Source organism: Callospermophilus lateralis, chromosome 2 (assembly GCF_048772815.1).
Source record: "Callospermophilus lateralis isolate mCalLat2 chromosome 2, mCalLat2.hap1, whole genome shotgun sequence".
Lineage (NCBI taxonomy): Eukaryota > Metazoa > Chordata > Mammalia > Rodentia > Sciuridae > Callospermophilus > Callospermophilus lateralis.
The window spans coordinates 191,520,750-191,542,874 of record NC_135306.1 but is presented as its reverse complement, the minus strand read 5'-3'; the positions used below and the strand labels follow the sequence as shown (position 1 = coordinate 191,542,874).

Sequence of the window (22,125 nt, the reverse complement as noted above, 5' to 3'; positions counted from 1 at the left end):
TTCAATCCACCTTTCCTCACCCCTCCTCCTTCTACCCACTCAGCGTTTCCAGCTGTCAGCCCTAGCACCATAGCAAGGGAATAGCCACAGGTAATGACGGACACTCCCTGTGTTCAAGGGTTCCTTGAAGCGTTCATCAATGGGGAAGCCAAGCCCTGGAGAGGGGAAGGGATCCATTCAAAACCCCACGGTGAGTTGGGGAACCCAGGCGATGAGGGGTGAGTTGTTGCAGAGAGAGCAGGACCTGGGGGCTGGGCTCAGTCCCGCCCGCCTGCAGGGCGAGCCCCCAGCCACCGTCCTGGCTCTCCATGAGGGCCTGAAGGGCCTGCTCACTCCTTTTCTGCTTTCATTTTTTGTTTTTCTTTTGGATGGGGTAGGGAGGGAGTGGCTGCTGCTGTCCAGCTGTTATGTGGGTCCACACATCCCAGCCCAGATGTGTCAGCCTCTCTCTGATGGGTGACATGGTTTCTGGACCAAGAGCCAAGGGCCCAGGAGGCAGCAGTGAGGGCTCAGCTGTCCCTGGAGACTGGGGAAGGCAGCGCCCTGGGCTGGCAGCAGGGAGCTCACTCATGCTCTTAGCAGCCAAGTTGACCTCATTATGACATGGTGCGTCCAGGCTACGGAGATCAGGATCTTTGACTTTCCAAGGAAATCGATGCCTTTGACATTTTTCCTTCGAGGGTCAGAATTCTGGACCATATCCTGCCTCTTCCAGCTTCCTGAACTAGATATTCCCACTTCCACACTTTCCCCAGGTCCAGGGTTCTGCCACTTGTTTTGGCTTCCCCTTGCCTGTTCAAGGGGGTTACATAGAGTTCCAGCCAGAGCAATGCTCATGGTCTTGACTAAACTCCACCCAAATCTTCCTCCTCTATCCTGCCCCCCGGAGTGCTGAGACTTCCAGAAGAACAGCCTGTTCTCCAGCATCTGGAGCTGGTTTCTTGGGGGAGGTTCAAGGACAAGCCAGGTCCCAGAGAGAGATGCTCTGGGAGGGCCTGGGTACCAGCACTTGCAAGAGGCATGCTTCATGGGGAGGGAGGGCTTGTCACCGAGGTGCCCCTTAAAGACCTTCCTGGGGATCTTGGGAGCTGTGGAGGGCAAATGTGTAAACTCCCAGAGGACTGGGGAGCAGCACCTGAGGTGGATAGGTGAAGAGGGAGGGGGATGGGATGGGGGGGCTGTCCAGGAGCCCTGGCTGTGTCCCTAAATCTCTAGGCATCTACCGTGCCCTAAGAATCGGAGTGGGTGAGGCTGAAGGCTGGGACTCTCTGACATCCAAGATCCCAAGTTTTCCTTGCCGTAGATGGCAAAGCTCACACTAGAACAAGAGTGGGGACAGCTAGCTTCTAGCTCTTTCTCTCTCTCTTCCTTTGCTCCCTCCACAAGACTTCTGCCCTTCGAGTTAACATGTGTCCCTCCAACTCTCAGTGTTTTCTGCATAAGGGACAGTAACACCTGTGTACCCTCCATGAAAAGGACACAAACCCCATTCTTCCTGCTAAAATGTCTTCCAATAACTTCCTTACGCCAGTGATGCACAACTCCTGGGAGGCTGAGGCAGGAGGATCGTGAGTTCAAAGCCAGCCTCAGCAAAAGTGAGGTGCTAAGGAACTCAGGGAGACCTTGTCTCTAAATAAAGTACAAAATAGGGCTGGGATGCGGCTCAGTGGTGGAGTGCCCCTGAGTTCAATCCCCGGGAACAACGACAATAAAAAAGACCAATAACTCCTTTGCCATCAAGGGTAGGAGTAACTGGGGAGGGTCTCCCCATGACCTCTCTCTTGGCTCAGGCTCTGCAGCAGGGTCTGCTCAATTATGGCAGCCCCCCCCCCATGGTGACCATAGTCTTTGTTTCCCCCTCTTTCTCACTCAGGTGTGAGTGTCTGGGGGCACAGGTGTGTCTTCTTCATCCATGTACCCCTGGCACCTGCAAAAATGTCCTTTTGGTGACCAGTTGTTGAAGGGATGGCCATGTGTTTTAGTGAATGAACGAGGGATCCTGGCTGGTCCAGGAAGGTGGAGGTGCGGTGGGGTGGGGTCACACAGATTGGGGAGCAGCCAGCACTCCTGTGGGGACCAGCATCCCCACCACTCAGGGTTGGCCAGGCCAAGACCCTGAGGACCCTCAGCCCCTTCTGGAACTGTCAGGGCACTTCTTAACCCCCCAGGCCTCTTCTGCTGTAGTTTTATCAGTTTTTACCTCCACTACAGGGGCTGACCCAGCCTACAGTAATTTTCTCTACAAATACAGTAATTCCTCTACAATAGGTCTGAAACTTGGTCCCTGCTCTGTGCCCAGACCCTCTCAAAAAAAAAAAAAAAAAAAAAAAAGTGGGCAGATCTCTTCTTTTGTGGTCCTGGGAAGGCAGGCCTCCTCCTGCTCCGAGGGGCTGGCTCTCCGATTGGCCCGTGGTGCACAGGAAGCTACAGTGTTTACTTTTGTGTTTTCAGTGACAGTGCAGAGCAGCCGAAACACACTGCTTTTAATCCTACAGGAACACAACTCCATATCTTACATGATTTGGAAACTGTAGACTTGACTTATTGCATTACAGTGAGTTTTATTATATCCGGCATCAGGATACTGTGCTAGGTTTTGGGCAATGTGTGAAACTGACAAGTTTGAAGGTTACTTTCTCATGGAGGAAAAGGATAATAAGTCAATGAAAACACTTGGATAAGAACCATGAATAAATCAAAGAATTGACAGAAAATAATTGGGGGGGTCCCACTTTAGGTGATTGGGGAGGTATCTGTAAAAGAGGTGATATTTGAGTTGAGATTGGGAGGCTGTGATGGAATAGACAGGGGGGAAAACATTTCAGATGGCAGGAACCACATATGCAAAGGCCCTGGGGCAGGGCTGGACCAGGCTTAGTTTTAAGCTGGGTGAGCATTGATCTGAGAATCCTAGAGCAAGAAGACCAGACTGAGGAAGACAGACTCCCCAGAGCCATGTTCAAAGATAAGGTCTGAGTCACAACTTCAAATCCTCTACGGGGCAGCCAGTTCTAGTCTGTCCTTAAGCAGGGGCTGCAAGAGCCTGTGTAGCAATGACAACTCTTTGGAAACTATGAAGAGCACTTCCTGAATCTCAGAGACAGTGGGAGCTGCTGGACACTGATGACTGGGAGCAGATAGGCTTAAGCACTCTTTTCTCTTAACCCTGAAAAATGTGGAGTCTGGCCTGGACCTATTCATTCATTCATCCAGCCATCCAGCTATCAACAGCTGGTTGCGGCCGACCCCCGTGCAAGCACCGTGCTAGGTCCTGGGGACCGAGAGCAAGGCCCCTGCCTTTGAGGAGCTTGGTCCCTCAACAGCGGAGGCAAAAACAAAACAGAAGAAACCCTACCTGAAACTCAGGGTCTGGGTGAGAGGGTGTCTGAGGAAGTCTTGCTTTTTGAATAGGAGCCCTAAGACTTGGGCTCCTCCATTAGCTTTTCTTCGTCCATTCTTTTCTAGTGGATTCTACTCTGCTCTGTGCCCTGGCCCTCTGTCCTCTTTCCTGTGGTGAGAATTTAAAGACACACACACCCGCCCCTTTTGAGGACTGTAAAAGGCCCACCCACACAGACGCATCCAAACACGCAGACTTCTCTAATCTCCCTAAATCCTCCAAAGGCTGGGGATGGGGGTGGTTCTCTGCTTTCCCCAGTTATCTCAGGAGAAGCCAGGCTGGGGATCTGGGGAGCAGCAATCAGCCGCAGCTCCCCCAGCTGCCTTCCCCTGGGGTTGGTCCCTGGGTCCCCGCCATTCCCACACCTGGCCTCCCCAGCTGCTGGAGGTGAATGAGTGTACTAGGCAAACATCCCTGCAGCTTCCTGCTGCTCCCCTCTGAGACAACAGAACTCTTCCTCCTCCTCTTCCTCCTGGACCTCCCCACCCCCTTCCAGCTGGTGCTCTCTGGGATCCAGAGCCAGCTCCCTCTGGAGAAACAGCCATTCCTTCCCCTTAGCAAGAGGAGGGTAAGACACGCACAGACTTAGTGTCTCCACCTCCTGGTGCCGCGGCCTGCTCTCCCTCTGGTCCTCTGCTCCAACTCTCAATCCAGACCTTTTTTTTATGCATATCAAGGGGCTAAGGGTTGATCTCAGGGTACAGTGGAAGGGGGAGTACTTCAGAAACTGGGCAGGGGGGAGAAGCCCCCACATCTGGCAGGAAGGGAGCACTTGGGAGGGCGGTCTCTGAGAATCACGAGAACAGGACTGTAGCCACAGGAAGGTCTCACAGAAGAAAAAGCACCTTCGCCACCTGCAAACCCGCAGGCCTTGACCGTGTGTCCTCAGGCGCCTGTGTGTCTCACGGACTGAGTCAAGGTGAGCATACACTTGGCTTCTTATTTTTAGAGCAACAGAGCTCTAGGTTTTCCACATGACTTAAAGGCCTAGATCTGGATTTTTAGGGAGATTGAAAACACCTTTTTTCATCTTTTGTACATATACTGTTTTTTTGTTTTGTTTTGTTTTTTTAGTCCTCACCCCTGGAAACATTTTCCTGTCCTCTTGCATAATGAAGAGAGAGTTGGGACAATGTTGCTATGGGATCCCTGCCGGAAGGGACCCTAGCATGGAAATGGAAGCCCCAGAGAAGGCACCCCTGGCTGAGTAGCTCCCACTACCACCCCATCCAGTCTCTGGAACAATTCGGCTGTGGTCTCTTATATGCCAGGCTTTATTTAGGCTACATTGATTTTTTCACTGAATCTTTACAATAATGCCATGAGTTGAGCAAATTATGTGCATGTATGAATATGGCATAATGAGTCCCATTATTATGTAAAATTATCATGCACCAATAAATAATGTCATGGGGAAGGTTCTGATACACTCATTTTTTGGATGAGGGAACCAAGGCCCAAAAGAAAAACCACTTGTCTGAACTGCCCAGCTGGCTAGCGGCAGAAGCATACCCAGGCACAAATTTTCCGATTCCTAGCCGGGGAGATCTTTCTCGGTGCCCTTAGATACCTTTTCCTCTCTCCTATCTCACCTGGCCTTTCCCAGGCATCAGGGCAGGAGTGTGCCCAGCAGTACTTTCCCTCCCCAGTGTCCCTGTGCTGGTTACCACTGTCTGATCCAATCAGAGCTCCTTTCCTGTGCTGGACCAAAGGAGCAGCTGGGGATGCTGAGCTGAGGAGCTGCGGGTGGAGCACAGTCCATTCAAAAACCTCACCAGAGCTGCCAAGGGCTGAGGGAAGCTCGCAGGGGGGCTCCAGGGCACCCCTGGATCAGATGGGCTGAGTTCCAGCAAGCCCTCTTCTCTCTCACCAAATTTCTTGTCAGCACCAAGGGGGTGTGTGGAGCTGCAGAAATCCACTGCTTGATTCCTGGGAGCTGTTCCAGAACCATCCTTAGAAAGACCTGACCCAACCTTTCCCCATTTTACAGACAAGGAAACTGAGGCCTGGATGAGGGCAAGTGGGAGACATGGCTCAAGCTCACAGAGGAAGCAGAGCCAGGACTAGATTCCAGTCCTCTCTGCCCAGTGTAAGCTCTCTTTGTCCTCTTAGCCTGTTTGTCTGACTGGGACCAGGGGCCTTCCTAAGAGAGCAGGTAACACAGATGTGCTATATAAGGGAAAGCAGAGAGACCTCAGACCCCATGTCTCCTCAGTTCAGGTTCCTGTCTCTTAGAAATGTATGCCCACATCAATCTCTTCACCTGGGATAGTTTAGAAGAAAGTGCAAGGTGCCCACGTCTTCCAAGGACTTGGCTCTTGTGTGGCCAAGTTTATCTTAAAGAAGGTAGAAACCAGCAGGTAGAGAGGCCCTTAGGTGTTTGACCAGGGGTTGAGGGTGTATGTGAGTGTGTGTGCATAAACGCAGGAGCGCATTTATGAGTTTGGCGCAACTGGTGGTTCCCTGCTGTGTGTGTGAGGGTACTTCATTAGACTCCCCAAATCTCCCAGATTCTTGAGATCAGGGCAAGCCCTTCTGCACCTAGATATTTCCTCCTTTACTGAGCCCATGCCCCTCCCCCATCTAGGCCTAAGGCTGAGCCTGAGAGAGGGAGGGAGGGAGGGAGGAAAGAAAAGAGAGAGCCACGTTTCCTTAGGGAGGGAGGGAAAGAGAAAGAAAGGAGAAAGACAAGCCCAGAGTCAGAAACGGTCACGAAATCACGGGAGGAGGGGCGGGGGAGAGGGGCAGAGACTCAGAGAGAGAGAGAGAGAAACTCAGAAGAGACATGAGGAAAGAGACACAGAACGGTGATCTAGAGACAGAGATGGAGAGAAATCCTCCCACTGAGCAATCATCCTGTGTTGCCCTGGGCCTCAGATCCCTCTCTGGGAGGTCTTGGTCCTAACTCTCCGGGGTAGCCAAGGAATCACCCCTAAGTTTCTGGGCCTGGTTCCGAACCTGGGTCTGGCTCCGACCCGCTAAGAGCATCGTCGGGTCTCTGGGCCTCTGAAGCTCCCCTCTGCGCCCCCCAGCGGAGATACAGAAGCCGAACCACCAAGGCCCTAAAGGGGGCGCAAGAAGGGGCGCCGCCACTTTGCGCCGCACCAGGTCCCAGAACCCTGGGGCGGGTACGGGACAGTTAGAAGACATGGGTGGGGGCAGAATTGGTGTTTCTCAAGCTCCTATCGCAGAATCCGGTGGCCCCGGCTCCTCGAAATCTCCTTCTCTTAGAAGGCGGAGGTCAATGTTTGCACGAACTGAACCCCCAAGAGCGGCGCGCCCTGGCCCAAGCCTCGAGCCTCCTGTTCAGGATCCGGGTTAAGGGAGGTGTCGAGGGACCTACTCGCCAAATCTCAGAGCTCTCAGCACGTGTTCCTCCAGGACACCCTGCACCCAGCCCCCTCCCCGGCTCCTGCCCAAATGAGGTGTAGTCCGGTCTTTCTGGGGGCCCAAGCGCGCCGCGACGAGGGCCGCGAGTTGTGCAGTGGGGAAGGAGACCCTTCGCTTACCGCATTGTTGAGGAAATCCGATTCGTTCAGATCCCCCAAGTCCAGGAAGCTGGATCCGGGGAACAGCCTGTCGGCCGGGAAGGGTTCCAAGACAGCGTCCATCGCGGCCGGCTCCGGGACCCCCTTGGCGGGGCTCCCTCACTCCAGGGCGGCGGCGAGCCCAGCACAGAGCTCCTGCCTGAGCGCGGGCGAGCGGGCGGGGGGCAGGTCCCGGGCGAAGCCCCGGGGGAGGGGCGGGCGGAGGCGGCGCGGCCCTGGGTCGGGGGCGCGGGGGCCTTAGGGCTGCGGCGCAGAGCGGGCTGGGCTCAGGGGCCCTGGGCGCACCGTGGGCATTTAGCCGACTCCTCCTCCTGCTCCTCCCGGGGCAGAGCTGCCTTCCATGGGGAGCCCGGGGTGGGGCTGCGGACTGGAGGAGCCCCCCGGACCGGGTGGGAGCCGGGGGTGGGGGAGCTGAGCGCTCCCCCGAGACGGTGTGGCTGCCGGCCGCTGCGCTTTCTCTGCGTCTCCCTCTGCACAGCTTCTGTCACTTTCCTCTCAGTGAAACCGGGAACCCCTGGCTGGTAAGCCCAGCTGGCCGAGGCGCCACGCCCCCACATCAATATTCACGATAACTCAATATTAATGAGAGGAGGGCGTCGCTTGAGGAACCGTCCCTCCCCTTTTAAAGAGACATCTGCGAGCTAGGCTTCACGGCCAGTCTCTGTTCTCTGACCGCCCAAGGAAGGGGCTTAGAGCAACAGCGTCCTAGAACCCATAACGGTGTTCCGGGAACACCAGCATCTTGTGGAGGCTTTACCAGCCGTGTTCCTGTAACTCGATGAGGAAGCTATTGTTTTTATTCTCCCACCCTTCTTGCTAAAGCCGGAACCAAACCCAAAGTCAGGCAACTTCATCTCACAGGCTCCTCCAGAGACCTTCCCTCAGTGGGGAAGAGTTCAGCTTCTTAGCTCTCAGCTCTCCTCCTCCAGGAAGCCTTCCCTGAAGTCTCAGGGTGGAGCAGTTACCACCCCTGTGCACTCAGGACGGGATGTACTTACTCCCTTGTTTCCATGATATAGAAGTCGTTTGCTCACATGTCTATGAACCCCGCCACCACTGATCCCCAACATACATATGACACTCCTTAAGGCAAGAACTGTACTTCCTGTGAGTGGAAGGGATGCGTGAAAAGCAAGAAATGAGGTGAGTGCCCCTCTTATCAATCACCAGTGGTTCTGAAAGGCAGGAAGTTGGGGAACAGCTGCTGTGTGGTGAGGTGCTGGCTGGCCGGCACATTCCACAGGCACCTGACATTCCCAGGTCCCCTTGGATCCATTACCTAAGTGGCCTGCCCCTGCATACAACTTAATCTCTTGAAAGGGCTGATAAACAATCACCAAGCACCTGAACAAATGGAAGTATTTCAGACAGGGGCTCCCTTGGAGGGCTGGATACAGTTTCCTGCCCAGAAGTCATTAATAGGATTAAGTGTGTCCTCCTTGTTTGGGTAAAGAGCTCAGGAACCAAAAGGCTTTTACGCAGAGATGTCATCACAACTAAGCCACTGGGTATCACAAAAATCATTCTCTCGGTGCCAAAACAGGAGAAGGGCTCACAATGACCTGTGACAGCAGTTGTTTGCTAGCCTGGGGCAGGCAGGTGGGCAGGTGGCTTTTCCTTCATCTCATGACCCAGTTGACACAGTTCTGGACAGTGAAGTTCTGACCCTTCAGGCTGTCACATGACTATTAACTCCCAGGCCTCCTGCAGAGTTTGCTCCTGAGAAGTTGGGATTGCAGCCCATGCTCTGGGGATTAGTTTTCCAGCAATGCACTCTGAGAAGTTTAGGCTGGGCCCAAAAGACATCAGTTCACTTTCAGAACAGTTGTAGGGTGTGGAGGCCCCGGGTTCAATCCCCAGCACTGTAAAAAACAAAAACAATGTCTAGTAGAATTGGGGTGCTGGGGCTATGGGTATTTCCCCCAAATGCATTGTATCTGGCTAACCGGGGGCACCATTAAAATACTGAGAATGTGGCTGATCATTCTCAGGGCAAGGGGAGCGGTGACTGGCTGGATGACAGGCCGGTCTATTGTGGATGAGCTTGTGGCAGCAGGTGTCTGGAGTCCTGGCTCCTAAGCTGGAGTCCCTCTGCCTGAGGTTGGCTGGAAGTTGTGCCAGTGTTCCCCCCAGCCTGCTCTGTAATTAGAGACACAGGTACCATTTAAATGATTGGGGAAGATTATATAGTTTTAGATAAGTAGGATTAGAGTGTCCTGTCTTTCCTTTTTCTTATCCAGGTGAACACCCCAGGAAACCATTGAAAATAATCCTGGGGAGACATTCTGGTTCCGGCACTCCTGGAGTCTGAGAGACAGGATCTCCCCAGAGAAATCCCGGTGGCAGGGAGGAGGGTGGCAGGGACAGAGAGGGAAGAGGCAGGGCAGAGCCTGGCGTAAAGTAAGAGCGTGATCATTTTCTTTCCTGGAATGAAGGGGATGGCAAAGCCTGGCTGAGATGAGGATGCCGGAGGACTGATTCATACATTCTACGTATTACTGGCCATCTACTATGAATGGTCCCCAGACCAGGCACTCACTGGAGGTGTTGTGACTCAGAACTTATACCCCTAAGTGAATGAGGGACTTCAGAGGTGGGTGGAAGAAAATATGGGAAAAAATTTAAAGATGATAATTTTCGATAGTGGTAAGGACTGTGAGGAAATGCAGTAGTGTGATGTGACTGTGGGTAAGGCACGTCACGGGTAAGCTGAGAGCTGAATCATGAACTGGGGTCACTGTAGGGCAAAATGGAGGAAAGGCATTCTGGACAGAGGGAACAGTACCTAGAGGCGAGGGAAAGGCTTGCATAGTAGGGCAGCCAGTGCCTAAGAGTAACGCGAGGCATATGAAACTCCAACACCTACACAAATAGATACTGATGGTCACATTGAGGCTCTATTCTGTGCAAGCACTGACAAGAATTGTGCCAGCTGCCCCTGCAGCCTTCTGTAGGGTGTGGTCAGCAATGCATCTGTTCCATTTTCCTCCTGGGCTGGGGATTGAACCCAGGGCTTATGCATGGAGGCAAGTGCTCTCCCACTGAGCAACACACCCACCCTATCTTATCTCTTCAACATTTTCCAGGAGATAGAATGACATGGCTCACTGGGTCTGAAGTCTGAGTTCTGACCCAACAGAAAGGGTTTGTTTCCTCCCTCCTGGTCCCTGGACCTGGTCTCACCCCATCCCCCATCCCCAGGCCAGGCTTGGGTCTGTGAACACTACGTCCATATCCCCATCAGAGCAGGGAAAGCACGGGTGGCAGTCCCTGCCGTTAAGGACTTAGGAACACCAGGTTAATGCTCTCGGCAGCTGCTCCAGCTGTGAAGCAAAAGCCTCATGCATAAAGGCATCCTGACACTGTCAGTGACATCAGTGACACACACACTGGAGGAGGGGGCAGAGAAAGGGTCCTGCCAGGCTAATCTGTGACCAAGGGCAGGAATGTTGTGTGTCTGTGCGTGTGTGTGTGTGTGTGTGTGTGCGCGCGCGCGCGCGTGCACATGTTTAGAGGAGTTGGGGTCTTGGCAGGGGACTGTCACACATTAACATCCTGGGGGAGTCTCTGACTTTCTCTGGGTCTTAGTTTTCACAGCTACATGATGGGGAAGTGCTCATGCCCCTTAGCGTCGTGCCTTGCCAAGGATCTTCTAAAGTGCCCTCACCAAGACAGGGCCTGGGGAGCTGGGGAAAAGCCTGGCACTGGGTTTCCAGGTCTTCCTGCAGCCTCCAGGAGGGTGCGAGGTGGGTGTTTACACGGGGAAGGCAGGCCTGGGGTGGTAGTGAGAAGGTCGCCCAAAGTAAACCTGCCTTGTTTGCCTGGATCGTAAAGGAAAAACACTTTGGCACACTCCAACAGGAACTTCTGAGAAATGAAAACATATTCATCCTGGAGATTAGGCTGACTTCCGGGGTGCAGACGGAGTTCTTTGTTCTCTTGTGGCTCCCTAAAATGGGCTGCATGACTGCTCTCCCTGTGCCCCCAGCCTGGGCTGCAGTTGGAGTCCAGGAAACAGCAGGGTGGTGGTGGTGGGGACCTTCAGATCGCAGCTGTCACTCACCTTGGTGTCCTCCTTTTCTCTCTCCACCCTGAACCATAAAAATACATGACATTTATCGAGAACTTGCTTTGTGCCAGGCACTAAATACATTATCTCTTTTAATTCTCGGAACAAGTTTGTAAGATAAGTATCATAGTGATCAATTGTGAGATGCACTTTTTATACATTTTAATACCTCTGAAGTCAGACTGTGTCTTATAATTGATGGTATGTCACAGTTTAGTGGATTTTTTCCCCTTAATATACAGAAAATAATGGATGCACCATACATTAATGACATGTAAGATTCAGGAGAAGATGATGTCATTAGCATCCCCAATCTGCAGATGAGAATACTAAGGCTCAGGGAACTTGCACTCCTTTCTTCCACAGGAAACCAGGGCCTGGGACTATGGCTGGCTTATCCTGGGTCCCCACTGCATGAGACAGAACTAGGACTGAGAGCTGGGCCTCCAGCCTTCCAACCAAGGGCCCTTTCCACTCACCCCAGATGAACTGGGTTTGCTCACTGGGGAGAGGCAGGAGCTGAGGGGAGAGCCTTCCAGGACCTTCCTCAGCAATGAGTGATTCATTGGCCACCCTGCCTTAGAGAAAGGCCTTAAAGATAGATTTTTTTCCTCTTTAAATTCTCTGAAGACTGAAGTTCCTTAAGGACTAAGAAAACACTTGCCTCCTTTCCAGCTCCTTTTCCTGGTAATTGGTTTAGCGTCTTTTTCCCTGAATTTCTGCTCTAGTGTCCCATCTTTGGACTGGAGGCAGGCCCGCCCCTTGGCCCTCTGTCTGCCGGCTGCCTGGGGAACAGCTCCACCCGCTTCCTGCTTTGCTCTCCTGCTCTGAATTCACCCTTCTCTCCTCCGGCTTGAATCACCTGCACCAACTTTGCTTCTAGATGGTTCCATAGCCCAGGCTACCTGGCACCATCCCTCAAAGACATACACTCATGATTCTGGAGTCCCCCATCTCCTTTGCTTGTTCAGCCTAAAGTAATGAGAGAAAGATCAACAAAGCCAGTTTTTTTTTTTCCTCCTGCCTTGAGAAGTCCTCATGTTGGGGACACTCCCTGCAGATCCTGCTCCACCTAGGGCTGGCAGAGCAAAAACTATGAACCTAAGAGGAAGGGCAGGGGCATGGAAAGTTGGAGGCCCTAGACTGGTGCTATGTTCCTGTCTCCCCAGGCCTCGGTTTCCCCAACCTCCAAGGCTATGAGGCCGAGGTGGCTTGCCACCAAGAAACTGAGAGGCAGCAGCATAGGGCCCTCAAATCAGAGACTTTGCTAAAACACAGCAATCCCAATTCCGTTCAGTGGGGAATGTTAATAGGCAAGGTTAAGCCAGGTCTCAGAGTTTTCCCTGTCAAGTGAGCATTCTAGGCAGGACAGGCTCTCAGATTCTGTCCTACCAGCTCAAACTGTGGGACTTGGTTTCCCTGGGCCCAGAATGCAAATGCGACCCTCCGGTGAGGCGCCCAGGAGTCCTCCAGGCTGCTGTCAGCAGGAACTGAGCATACATCCCATAGCAGTGACCCTGTGTGCGCACCCCGCAGCATAACCAGCCCACAAGGTGTGGACCCCACTGGGGCCTGCGCCATCTGCGCATGTGCGTGCCTCTGATGGCGAAAAACGCCAGCTCACACCTAAGGGCGGGCCGCCTCTGCACATCCATGCCAGCGCGCGCGGCTGCAAATCTGGTTTCCATCTTCTCCCAATAGGCAGCAGGGCTGGGGGAGACTGAGTGGAATATTAATTGTGCTTTTGCACGTGGCCAGGCTCCATGAATGTGGTGGTCGGAGGGAGCAGCCTGGAGCTATGTGGGGAATGAAGGGGAAGCCACAGCAGCATGGCTGCTGGGGTTTATGGCTGCGCTGGGGAGGAGGCTGAGCCCCGAGACCCAATGGGGTTGCTGGCAGTGAGCGGTGTGGGTCGGTGAGTTCTCTTTTGAGAACAGGGAGCTGGGGACAGGCAGGCAGACACCAGCCAGGTTTGACTCACCCCGAATCTGGCACGTAGTAGGTATTCAATAAATGCTGAACGCCCGCAGGATCTCACAGATCCCCTTCTGGGGAGCAGGCAGAGTAGAGGAAGGAAGGAAATGAGCATGTATTAAGTACCTACCATGTGCCAGCCACTCTGCGTGTTACTGTCAAGATATTTATTTATTTATTTATAGCATATATTTTTTTCTGGGGATTGAGCCCAGGACTTTGCACACGCTAGGCAAACTCTACTGAGTGACTTCTCCAGCCCTTTTTATTTATCATTTTGAGACAGAGTCTAGATAAATTGCCCAGGCTGGCCTTGAACTTTTGATCCTCCTGCCTCAGCCTCCCAAGTCACTGGGATTATAGGCCTGTTTCACCAAGTCTGTCTACTCAAGCATTTTATTCTATTTTCAAACTCGCAAAGATCTTAGGAGGTAGCATTACTCCCATCTAGGAGAGAGGCCCACTGCACATTTATCACCCCAACCCTGTAACTTGACACTTTAGGGAGACCCAGGGAAGAATAGTTTCTTTGATTTAAGAGCCCAAAATCGAGGCTGGGGTTGTGGCTCTGTGGTGGAGTGCTCGCTTAGCATGCTTGAGGCACTGAGTTCAATCCTCAGCACCACATAAATGTAAAATAAAGATATTGTGTCCACTTAAAACTAAAAAAAAAAAAATACATATTTTTAAAAGAGCCCCAAACTGACTTTTTTTTTTTTTTGAGCCAATTATTAATCTAATAGACCTTTTGGATTTTTTTCTTTTTTTGCAATACTGGGATGGAGCCCATTGCCTCAAAAGTGCCAGGCAAGTGCTCTATCACTAACCTTCACCTGAGCCTAACTCTGAATTTTGTAGCTCTTTGCATTTCCTTCTTTACTCAGGCTGGGAGCAAGCACAGAGAAGAAGTGGCTGAGGTGCCGCTCTTGCAACAGGATCTCATGATCATGTCACAGACTAACTGCAACCTGCCTTCATTTTATGTTTTTATCCCCTTTCTCCATATTCTTTTTCCTCTTTTAAAAACCATCAGATTCCATTGTCCATAGGGCTTCTCAAATACCTTACAAGTGAGACAGATTGAAGAAAGTGAGGCCCAGAGAGGTTGTGTTATTTGGCCAAGGTCACACAGCTATTCAATAAGGAGAGTTGGAAATTTGATCTTTCTGCTGCCCCAGACTTGGGTTTGGACAGGTTGCATGGTAATCAGGGGGCTTTCTGGAAAGCTTGAGAAGTTGGAGGCCTTTGCAGACTCAGCCTTTGCCTCTCACCAAGGTTCCTCTGAGGAGCATGTCCAGATGGGGATGTCATCCCCTGTCACATGCCTTGAGAGGGCCTTGGGAGCCCTGGGCATCTCCATCCCCAGGGATCAGCCCCAGCCTCCATGGCTGAGCAGAAGAAGCAGAAAACCAGCGGGCCCAGCCTTGGCAATCACCCTTACAGCAAATATATGTTCCAGATGCTCCAAGGAACGTTTCTGGAGCCTCTGGACCAATTCACCAGAGGAAGACGCATGGATGACAAGCAAACGTGGAGGTCCAGGGACCAGGAAAGGGGCCTCTCCATGTTCTTGTGCCTCCCACACCCATCAGCCTGCCCCCAGGGCCTCTTTCCCTTGGGAGGACAACCTGGGCTTCCCAGGAAGGCCTTCCACACCCTCAAGGATGAATTTATTTCTTACGGGAGCTGACACCATGTAGGTGTTCCACAAGATGGGGGCCCCTGGGGAAGGCATGGTAGCGCACGCCTGTGATCCCAGCAGCTCAGGAGGCTGAGGCAGGAGGATCGCAAGTTCAAAGCCAGCCTCAGCAACAGCGAGGCTGCTAAGCAACTCAGTGAGACCCTGTCTCTAAATAAAATACAAAATAGGGCTGGGGATGGGGCTCAGGGGTTGAGTGCCCCCGATTTCAATCCACAGTACCTGTACCCGCCCCGCCCAAAAAAAAAAAAAAAAAAAAAAAAAAAAGAATGAGCCTAACCTGGGATGGAAGGGAGTTTTATTCTGGGAACCGCCGCTGGAGGTACCTTGGAGACTGGCAATCTCCCATCCAGGGCAGACATAGGGAAAGATGCGGAGACAAGGAGCCATTCATGGGACCGCCCTGTGAGCCCTGGGGTGTTGGACGAGAGGTGCCTTCAGATAGCAGCATGCATGGTGCAGAAGGGAAATGACCAAAGAAACATGATGACTTTCACAAACTGCCATTTACTGTGGCCCTGTTGCCAGCTCGCAATGCTTAACTCGATCCTCTGAATCTATAAAGAGCTCCAATAAATCAGTAAGACAACAACTAGCAATCCAATAAAAACAGTGGTAAATAATATGAGCCGTGAGTCGGGTGCATCTATTCAATGCGGCGCTTATCATGTCGCAGAATCTGTGTTAAGCACTTCCTATGAGTTTTCTGTGATGCCTCACCACAATCCTGGTACTAAGATTACATTTACCTAAGGCTCAGAAAGATGAAGTAACTTGCCCAAGGTCACACAGCATATTGGTCTGATTTCCTAGTCCATACTCTGCAGGCATGATTTGGAAAAGTATGTACTTCATGGGAATCTAGGGTCTCAGGAAAACTTGACAAGAAAAAGAAGGGAAAGTGACAGAGAGGTAGTGAACCAAGGTAGAATCACCTTGACCCAGCTACTTGGGAAGACCCCAGTATTCCCAGTCCTGAGTAGAGGTAGTCCATTTTTTAAAATATTTTAAAAATAGATAATGCATTCACTGACTCAAAAAATAGCAAGGAAATATAATGAGAAGTGATCCTCTCCTCTCTACATCTTATATCCTAACCACTAAGCTCCCACCCTTCCACCAACATACAATCAATTTTATTACTTTCTTGGGTATCCTTCTTTGCTCTCTGTGTGTGTGTGTGTGTGCGTGTGTGTATGCATGCCCGTGTAATATTTAAACATGTAACATTTCTTCTCTCTCTTTTTAACTGAAAAGGAGGGTGTTATACACACTGTTCTGCATGGTTTTGCTTTCACTTAGTTTATCTTGGAGATCATCTGGTATTAGTACATATAGAACTTCCTCATTCTTTTTTTTTCTTTTCTCAATACCTGCATAGCCACCCATTGTATGAATGTTCTGTAATTTATTTACCTGTCCCCTATTGATGGACACATGAATGGTTTCTGGTTTTTTACTATAATGAACAATGCCACAGTGATGGTCTTGTCCAAATGCTGTGTAGCTGTAGGATGAATTCTCAGAGGAAGGACTGCTGAGCCAAAGGGAACATGCTTTCATAATGCTGAAAGATATGCTCAAGTAAATATATATATATAAAAGATAAAAAAATATGCTCAAATAGCTTGTACCAATTTATAGCCCTACCAGAAATGGGCGGATTCTGTACTCTCTCAAACTAAGGATATTATTGAACTTTTACATTTTTCTACTCTGCTGGATAAGAAATAGTTTCCAGTGTATTTTTTTATTTATTTGTTTTTATGTGGTGCCGAGGATCGAACCCAGTGCCTCACACGTACAAGGGAAGCGCTCAATCACTGAGCCATAGCTCCAGCGCCTCCAGTGTATTTTTAATTTGCTTTTTCCTTCATTAGGAGAGAGTACCTTTTTACAGCTAAACAATTTATGTTTTCTTTTCTGTAGACTCTATTCATATTCTTTGATCCTTTTAAAATTCGTGGTTGGTATTGTAGATTTCTAGAAACTTTTATGTATTAGGGAGATTGTGATATGATTTGCAAGGGATCTGGGGTTAGAATTTGCATCCCTCTGGGAAACTCTGTGTGTGTGTGTGTGTGTGTGTCTGTCTGTCTGTCTGTGTATATTCTCCATTCCTTACATATTGTCATTTCAGGTCAACTATTTATTTATTGAGTACCTCTTGTGTACCTGCTCAGGGCTGCTGTACCCAGTCCAGTGGGGGAACCCAGCTTTGTTATCCAAAAGGTTGTAGCTCAGTGTGAGATGAACAGTAGTTCTGGGATTCAGAATAAGTGATTCAGGATATGAGGGAGAAAGGGACAACCTCTGCCTGTCACAATTGCTCTGATGTCAGTCCCCACCTGGGGCTGGCTTTTCCTGCCTATGGTTTCCCTGTGAGTTCAGCCTCAAGCCCTGACTACAGAAAAACCCTGCTCCGGAAAGATGGCTCCCTGGACACATTTATGCCAGTCTTCCACATGCCCCTCCTCACCTGGCTCCCTTCTCTGCCTTACACTGGTCCTCGTCATCTGATTCTTCCTGCCCTGCTCCTGTCTCTAGTGTGCATCCCTTCACTGCCCAGAGGGCTGGAATCTTCTTGCTGACAGGAAGGGAGACAGTCCCTTGGGTCCCTTCCCTTTGGTGCTTGGCACCAAGCCAAAGCTCCCTGGATGATTGATTGGCAGATATTAGGTAAGTCCAAAACTATGACTCACCTGAATTGGGGTTTGGGGTAGTCAAGAATGACGCAGATGGGGCCCAGGGGCAGATAGGATGCCAGGCTGAAGCCCCGGCTCAGGGCCCAACCAGGAAAGGGTTAAGCTTGCCAGAGTTTTGTATATGAAATGGCACCAGAAGAAAAAAAAAATGTGCAGACTAGCAATTGAGCCCTGTCTCATCCTGGTTCAAATGACATTGTCTGAGCTTCGCCAACCTCGCCTTCTGCACTAATTACAGACCTTCCCTGGGGAGGAAGGCTGAGGCCAGGAGGTCGTCATTACAGGCTCCCTTGCTGGAGGCAGCAAACCCCAATGACCAAACCCAATGACCAAACAAAGTCTCAAACAAAGAGAGGCCCAGGTTCCTGGGCTGAGCCTCTTGGAGGCCGCCTGGAGGGGAAAGGGTTAAGAAGCAGGCAGGGATTGGAGGGCCGGCTGAAATATAGTCGTCGGAACCCAGACCCAAGCAGGGTCCCCGAAGGGTACCCTTCCTCGCTCCCTTTGCTCAGGCCTGGACACCTCCTCATCTTGCCCCCCAAGATGGCGGCAGCCAGGGCTGTGTTGGGGCCTCCCCTCTGTGGCCGGCAGCCGCCGCTCCCTGTGGCCTGTGGAGACCAAGCCTTCTTTAATCTTCCATTTATCTTGAGGCCTCGCCCCCTCTGAGATTGACTTTGATGTGGGGCCTGCTGCTGGGGGTAATCACGGGTTTCTGCAGCCTGATCTGGGCTCTGCCCACTGCCCCCAGCCCAGGGGGGACTGGAGGGCTCCTGACCATCAGACCCAGACCTTGACGATGACCTTGGCAGATGGGGCCACAAGAGCTGTGGGCTCTGACTGTGGAAGGGCTGCTGCTGGGCCCCAGGCTGGAGCAGAGGGCTTTATTTCCACCTTGTCTCCCCCATGGGACGGTGGAAACAAAGTAACAACCAGGCGACAACCACCACAGCAGGATCTAGTTATGCACCAACCAAGCCTCCAGGCTGAGCGGCTTCCACTCTCAACACCTGGCTGTAGGATCATTATAAAGGGGAGGAAACCGAGGGGTCATCCATCCATTATGTCACCAAAAAGGACTGCGTTCCTACTGTGCGCCAGGCACTACCCTTGGCTCCTAGGATGTAGTCGTGAAACAACTGGGCAGGTTTCCACTTGTAGGTGCTGGGAGGAGGGCGGGTCATGGGCGAGTGGTCACCTAGGCGCTGGATGTCGCCAGGCCTACTACAGAGACAGCGCCTTGAAGCAACGTTGCCAGGCCTGACAGGGCCACTGTTTGGGCACCGTGGACAAACATGGCCTCTACGAAGAGGCAGGACCAGAGAGTGAGAGGGAGCTGGCCATGGGCCATCTGGAGATAGTGTCCTGGAGAGAGGGAAGGGAAGAGCAAAGGTCGCCATTGGAGGACCTTGTCTCGCTCCAGGCTTAGCAGGGAGGCCCGCCAGGGAGGGTGGGACTCAGAGGAAGGAGATAAGGAAAGGGCTGGATAAGGAGGAGGTGTGGTCGTGGGGTTCTGCGAAGGGTCTGGACTCGATGGGTGGATGTGTTGGGAGGGTCTGAGCAGGAGGCTGACTTGATGTAGCTGACGTTTGGGATCCTATGCTCCAAACAGAAGGTGTGGCACTGAGGAGCCAGCTCTAGAGTCCACAGGGACGGCGGCTCCATCATGATTCAGTCTGAAGGGCCAAACTGTGCTCTTGTCCCTAGGTAGTCATCCGGCTCCCACGAGAGGCAGGGACCTTGGCATCCCTGGTGCCCAGCAGAAGGCCTGGTGCAGACTCCAGGCCCCATAGCCCTCAAGAGTGGCAGACTCCGCTTCGGGTACCTCCCCTGACCCGGCAGAGGGTTTGGGAAAGTCATTGAAATCTAAGTCTCTTTTTTTTCCATCTGAAAATGGGGAGAGAAACCATATCCACCTTGTCTGTGAGGCCCTGCCTGGAGAGGCTCAAGACGCCCACTATGCGCAGGGCCTGTGTAGGGTAGATGTCGGCCAGGGCTTTGCTGTCTGGTCTCACAACCTTATGCCTGACTGTTTAGAGGCTCAGCAGTGTCATGTGGCACCTGCCTTGCTCCATGGGGCAAAGCATACTCGGGTCACCTGTTGTGTGTATGTGTGTGTGTGTGTGTGTGCGCGCGCGCGCGCGTGCGCCCCTGTTCACCAGTGTTGACAGCACCTACAGCATCGCTGCCCTGGCTTGGTGGCTTTTGGGAACTTGACCTCTAGGGCTTGGGGAGGGAGACTGGAGACAGGAACAGTCCATCTGAGCTGCTATAACAAACTACTGGAGGCTGGATGGCTTAGAAACAACAGAGAGGTATTTCTCACTGTTCTGGAGGCTGGAAGTCCAAGATCAAGTGCCAGCAGCTTCTGTCTAAGGAGAGCCTGCTTTCTGGTTCATAGATGGCCATATTTTTGCTGTGCCTTCATATGCAAAGGGGTAAGGGAGTCTCCCTCCAGCCTCTTTTATAAGAGCACTAATCCCATTCATGAGGGCTCCACCCCCTCCTAATACCATCAGGACCTACTCACCTCCCAAAGACCACTCCTGATACCCTCACCTTGAGAGCAAGGATTTCAACATATGAGATACACACACACACACACACACACACACACACATACACACACACACATTTACATACAGGTGTTTGAACCCAGGGGTACTTAACCACGGAGCCACATCCCCATCCCTTTTTATGTTTTATTTAGAGACAGGGTCTCACTGAGTTGCTTAGGGCCTTGCAAAGTTTCTGAGGCTGGCTTTGAACTCTCCATTCTCCTGCCTCAGCCTCCCAAGCCGGCTGGGATTATGGGTATGTGCCACTGTGCCCGACCTCAATGTACAAATGTTTTAAAATTATTTATTTATTTTAGTTTTAGGTGGACACAATATCTTTATTTTATATTTATGTGGTGCTGAGGATCAAACACGGTGTCTCATGAATACGAGGCCAGCATTCTACCACTGCGCCACAACCCCAGCCCCTCAATGTACGAATTTTGATGGGGAAACAAACATTCAGCCCGAGCTAATGGCTTCCTCTCACCACCATGTCCCTGGATTTCCTGCAGCTGCTTCTACACCCTCCGTCACAGTTTGTAATAGAGGACATGGGGATCGCCTATGTCATTCTGTTCCACCTGCCTGTGGGCTCCTGAGGGCCAGGTGGCTCCTGGATCTTTGTATCAGGGTACAACACAGTGTCTGGAGTCTCACTGGTGCTTAGGAAGTGACTGAGGAACAAATGAATGGTCCAGAGTCCCTGGAGTCAGAGCTGCTGGAGTCACAGGCTTGCTGACTCCACGTCGGCCACGTCACTACTCCTGTCTGGGCCTCAATTTCCTCTTCTATGTCTTCATTCATTCATCTAGGGACGCTCATCTCTAGATGTGATGATCCCGTGTGTTCCAGGGATACGGAGATTAGAATCCAGGCTGCCCTCATGAAACTGGAAAGGGTCTCAGGCATGGACAGCAATCATTGCAGTGTCAAGGGTAATTGTCTTTATGGAGGGCACCAAAGCGGCTCAGAGGAGGAAGTGGTCGACTCTGTGCTTGAAGAGAGGTTTCAGGATGGTGGAAATTTTCAGGATGTGTTTTTGAAGGGGAGGGGCAGGTGTTTGCTAGGTGCCCAGAAAGAGAAAGGGTGCTCTGGACCAAGGGAAGAATGCGGCAAAAATTCTGAAGGTACAGATGAGGCTAGAATCAGAAGTGTCTGGAGAACACTTCTCACACTTACTTACGGCCAGGAACGTGTGAGGAAATACGGGGCAGGAGAGGGCAGCCAATGGCTAGACGTTGAGGGACCTTGTTGACCATCTAACAGTTACCCTGAAGGCAAATGAGAGCCATCGGTAGATTTTACGCAGGAAAATCACATGGTTGGGACTGCATTTAGATAAATCACTCCGCTGCGGCGTGGACAATGGATTGGAGATGAGCAAGACTGCAATTGACCAGTGACGTCAAGAGACTGTAGTCGTTAGCCAGGCAAGATGGGCTAAGGGCCTGAACAAAAGTCAGCACTGGTAAGAGTCACTTCTGCTTGTCTGCGCCGGCCAGGTTCTGTGTGAAACATCTGCAAATACGATTGCATTTCACCCTCCCAGCTGCCCTGGGAGAAGGTGCTATGACTACATCACACCCCACAGTACGATGGGGGTGGGGGCTCAGTCACATAGAGCTCGGCACCTACTGACCTATCCACTATAATCAATAATGCGAAATGACGAAGGCCGAGGTGGAGCAGGACTGGGAGTCCAGGGTTGGTTAGGAGGCAAGTCTCCCGGCCATCAGTCTGTGGGAGAGGAAGGAATCAATTTCTCCTACTCAATCTCTGGGAGCCCAGACCCATGAGCAGGATTCCTGGCCCCTACACCTGTAGGTCTAAGGCGCTGGGACAGTGTCCAAGCCAAGGAAGAGGGTTCCTGTATCATTCCCCGGGAGGGTGACACAAGGCCCGGCACTGAGGCCCGAGTCATTACTGCCTTTACCCCTCCCCTGTGGAGTGCTGGGAAAGGGAGCCCCACCCCAGAAGTTCAGGCTCTGGGAGAACATTTTTGTGGCCTCCTTGGTCTTTCCAGGACCCTGCCCCTCTCAAAGGGATGACTGGGTTCAGCCTGGACGTCGGGGCGGGTGCTCCTGTGTGTCACACTCGTGGGTGGGCCAGCTCAGCACTGGTCATCTCTGGGCCAGGCCCTGTCCTTCACTTGACTGAGGCTGCTCAGTGCATGCT

The 22,125-nt window shown here is 51.8% G+C and overlaps 1 protein-coding gene across 1 annotated transcript in view; it reads right to left on the bottom strand.

Moving 5' to 3' along the window:
• Creb3l1 (cAMP responsive element binding protein 3 like 1) overlaps nt 1-7,429 on the bottom strand; it is a 33,424-nt gene extending 25,995 nt beyond the window's left edge. The window contains exon 1 of the mRNA XM_076844364.2: nt 6,910-7,429. Within this exon, the coding sequence (XP_076700479.2) occupies nt 6,910-7,011 (102 nt within the window). The 5' untranslated portion in view covers nt 7,012-7,429. The remainder of the gene's footprint in view (nt 1-6,909) is intronic.
• Between the last annotated feature and the right edge of the window lie 14,696 nt (nt 7,430-22,125).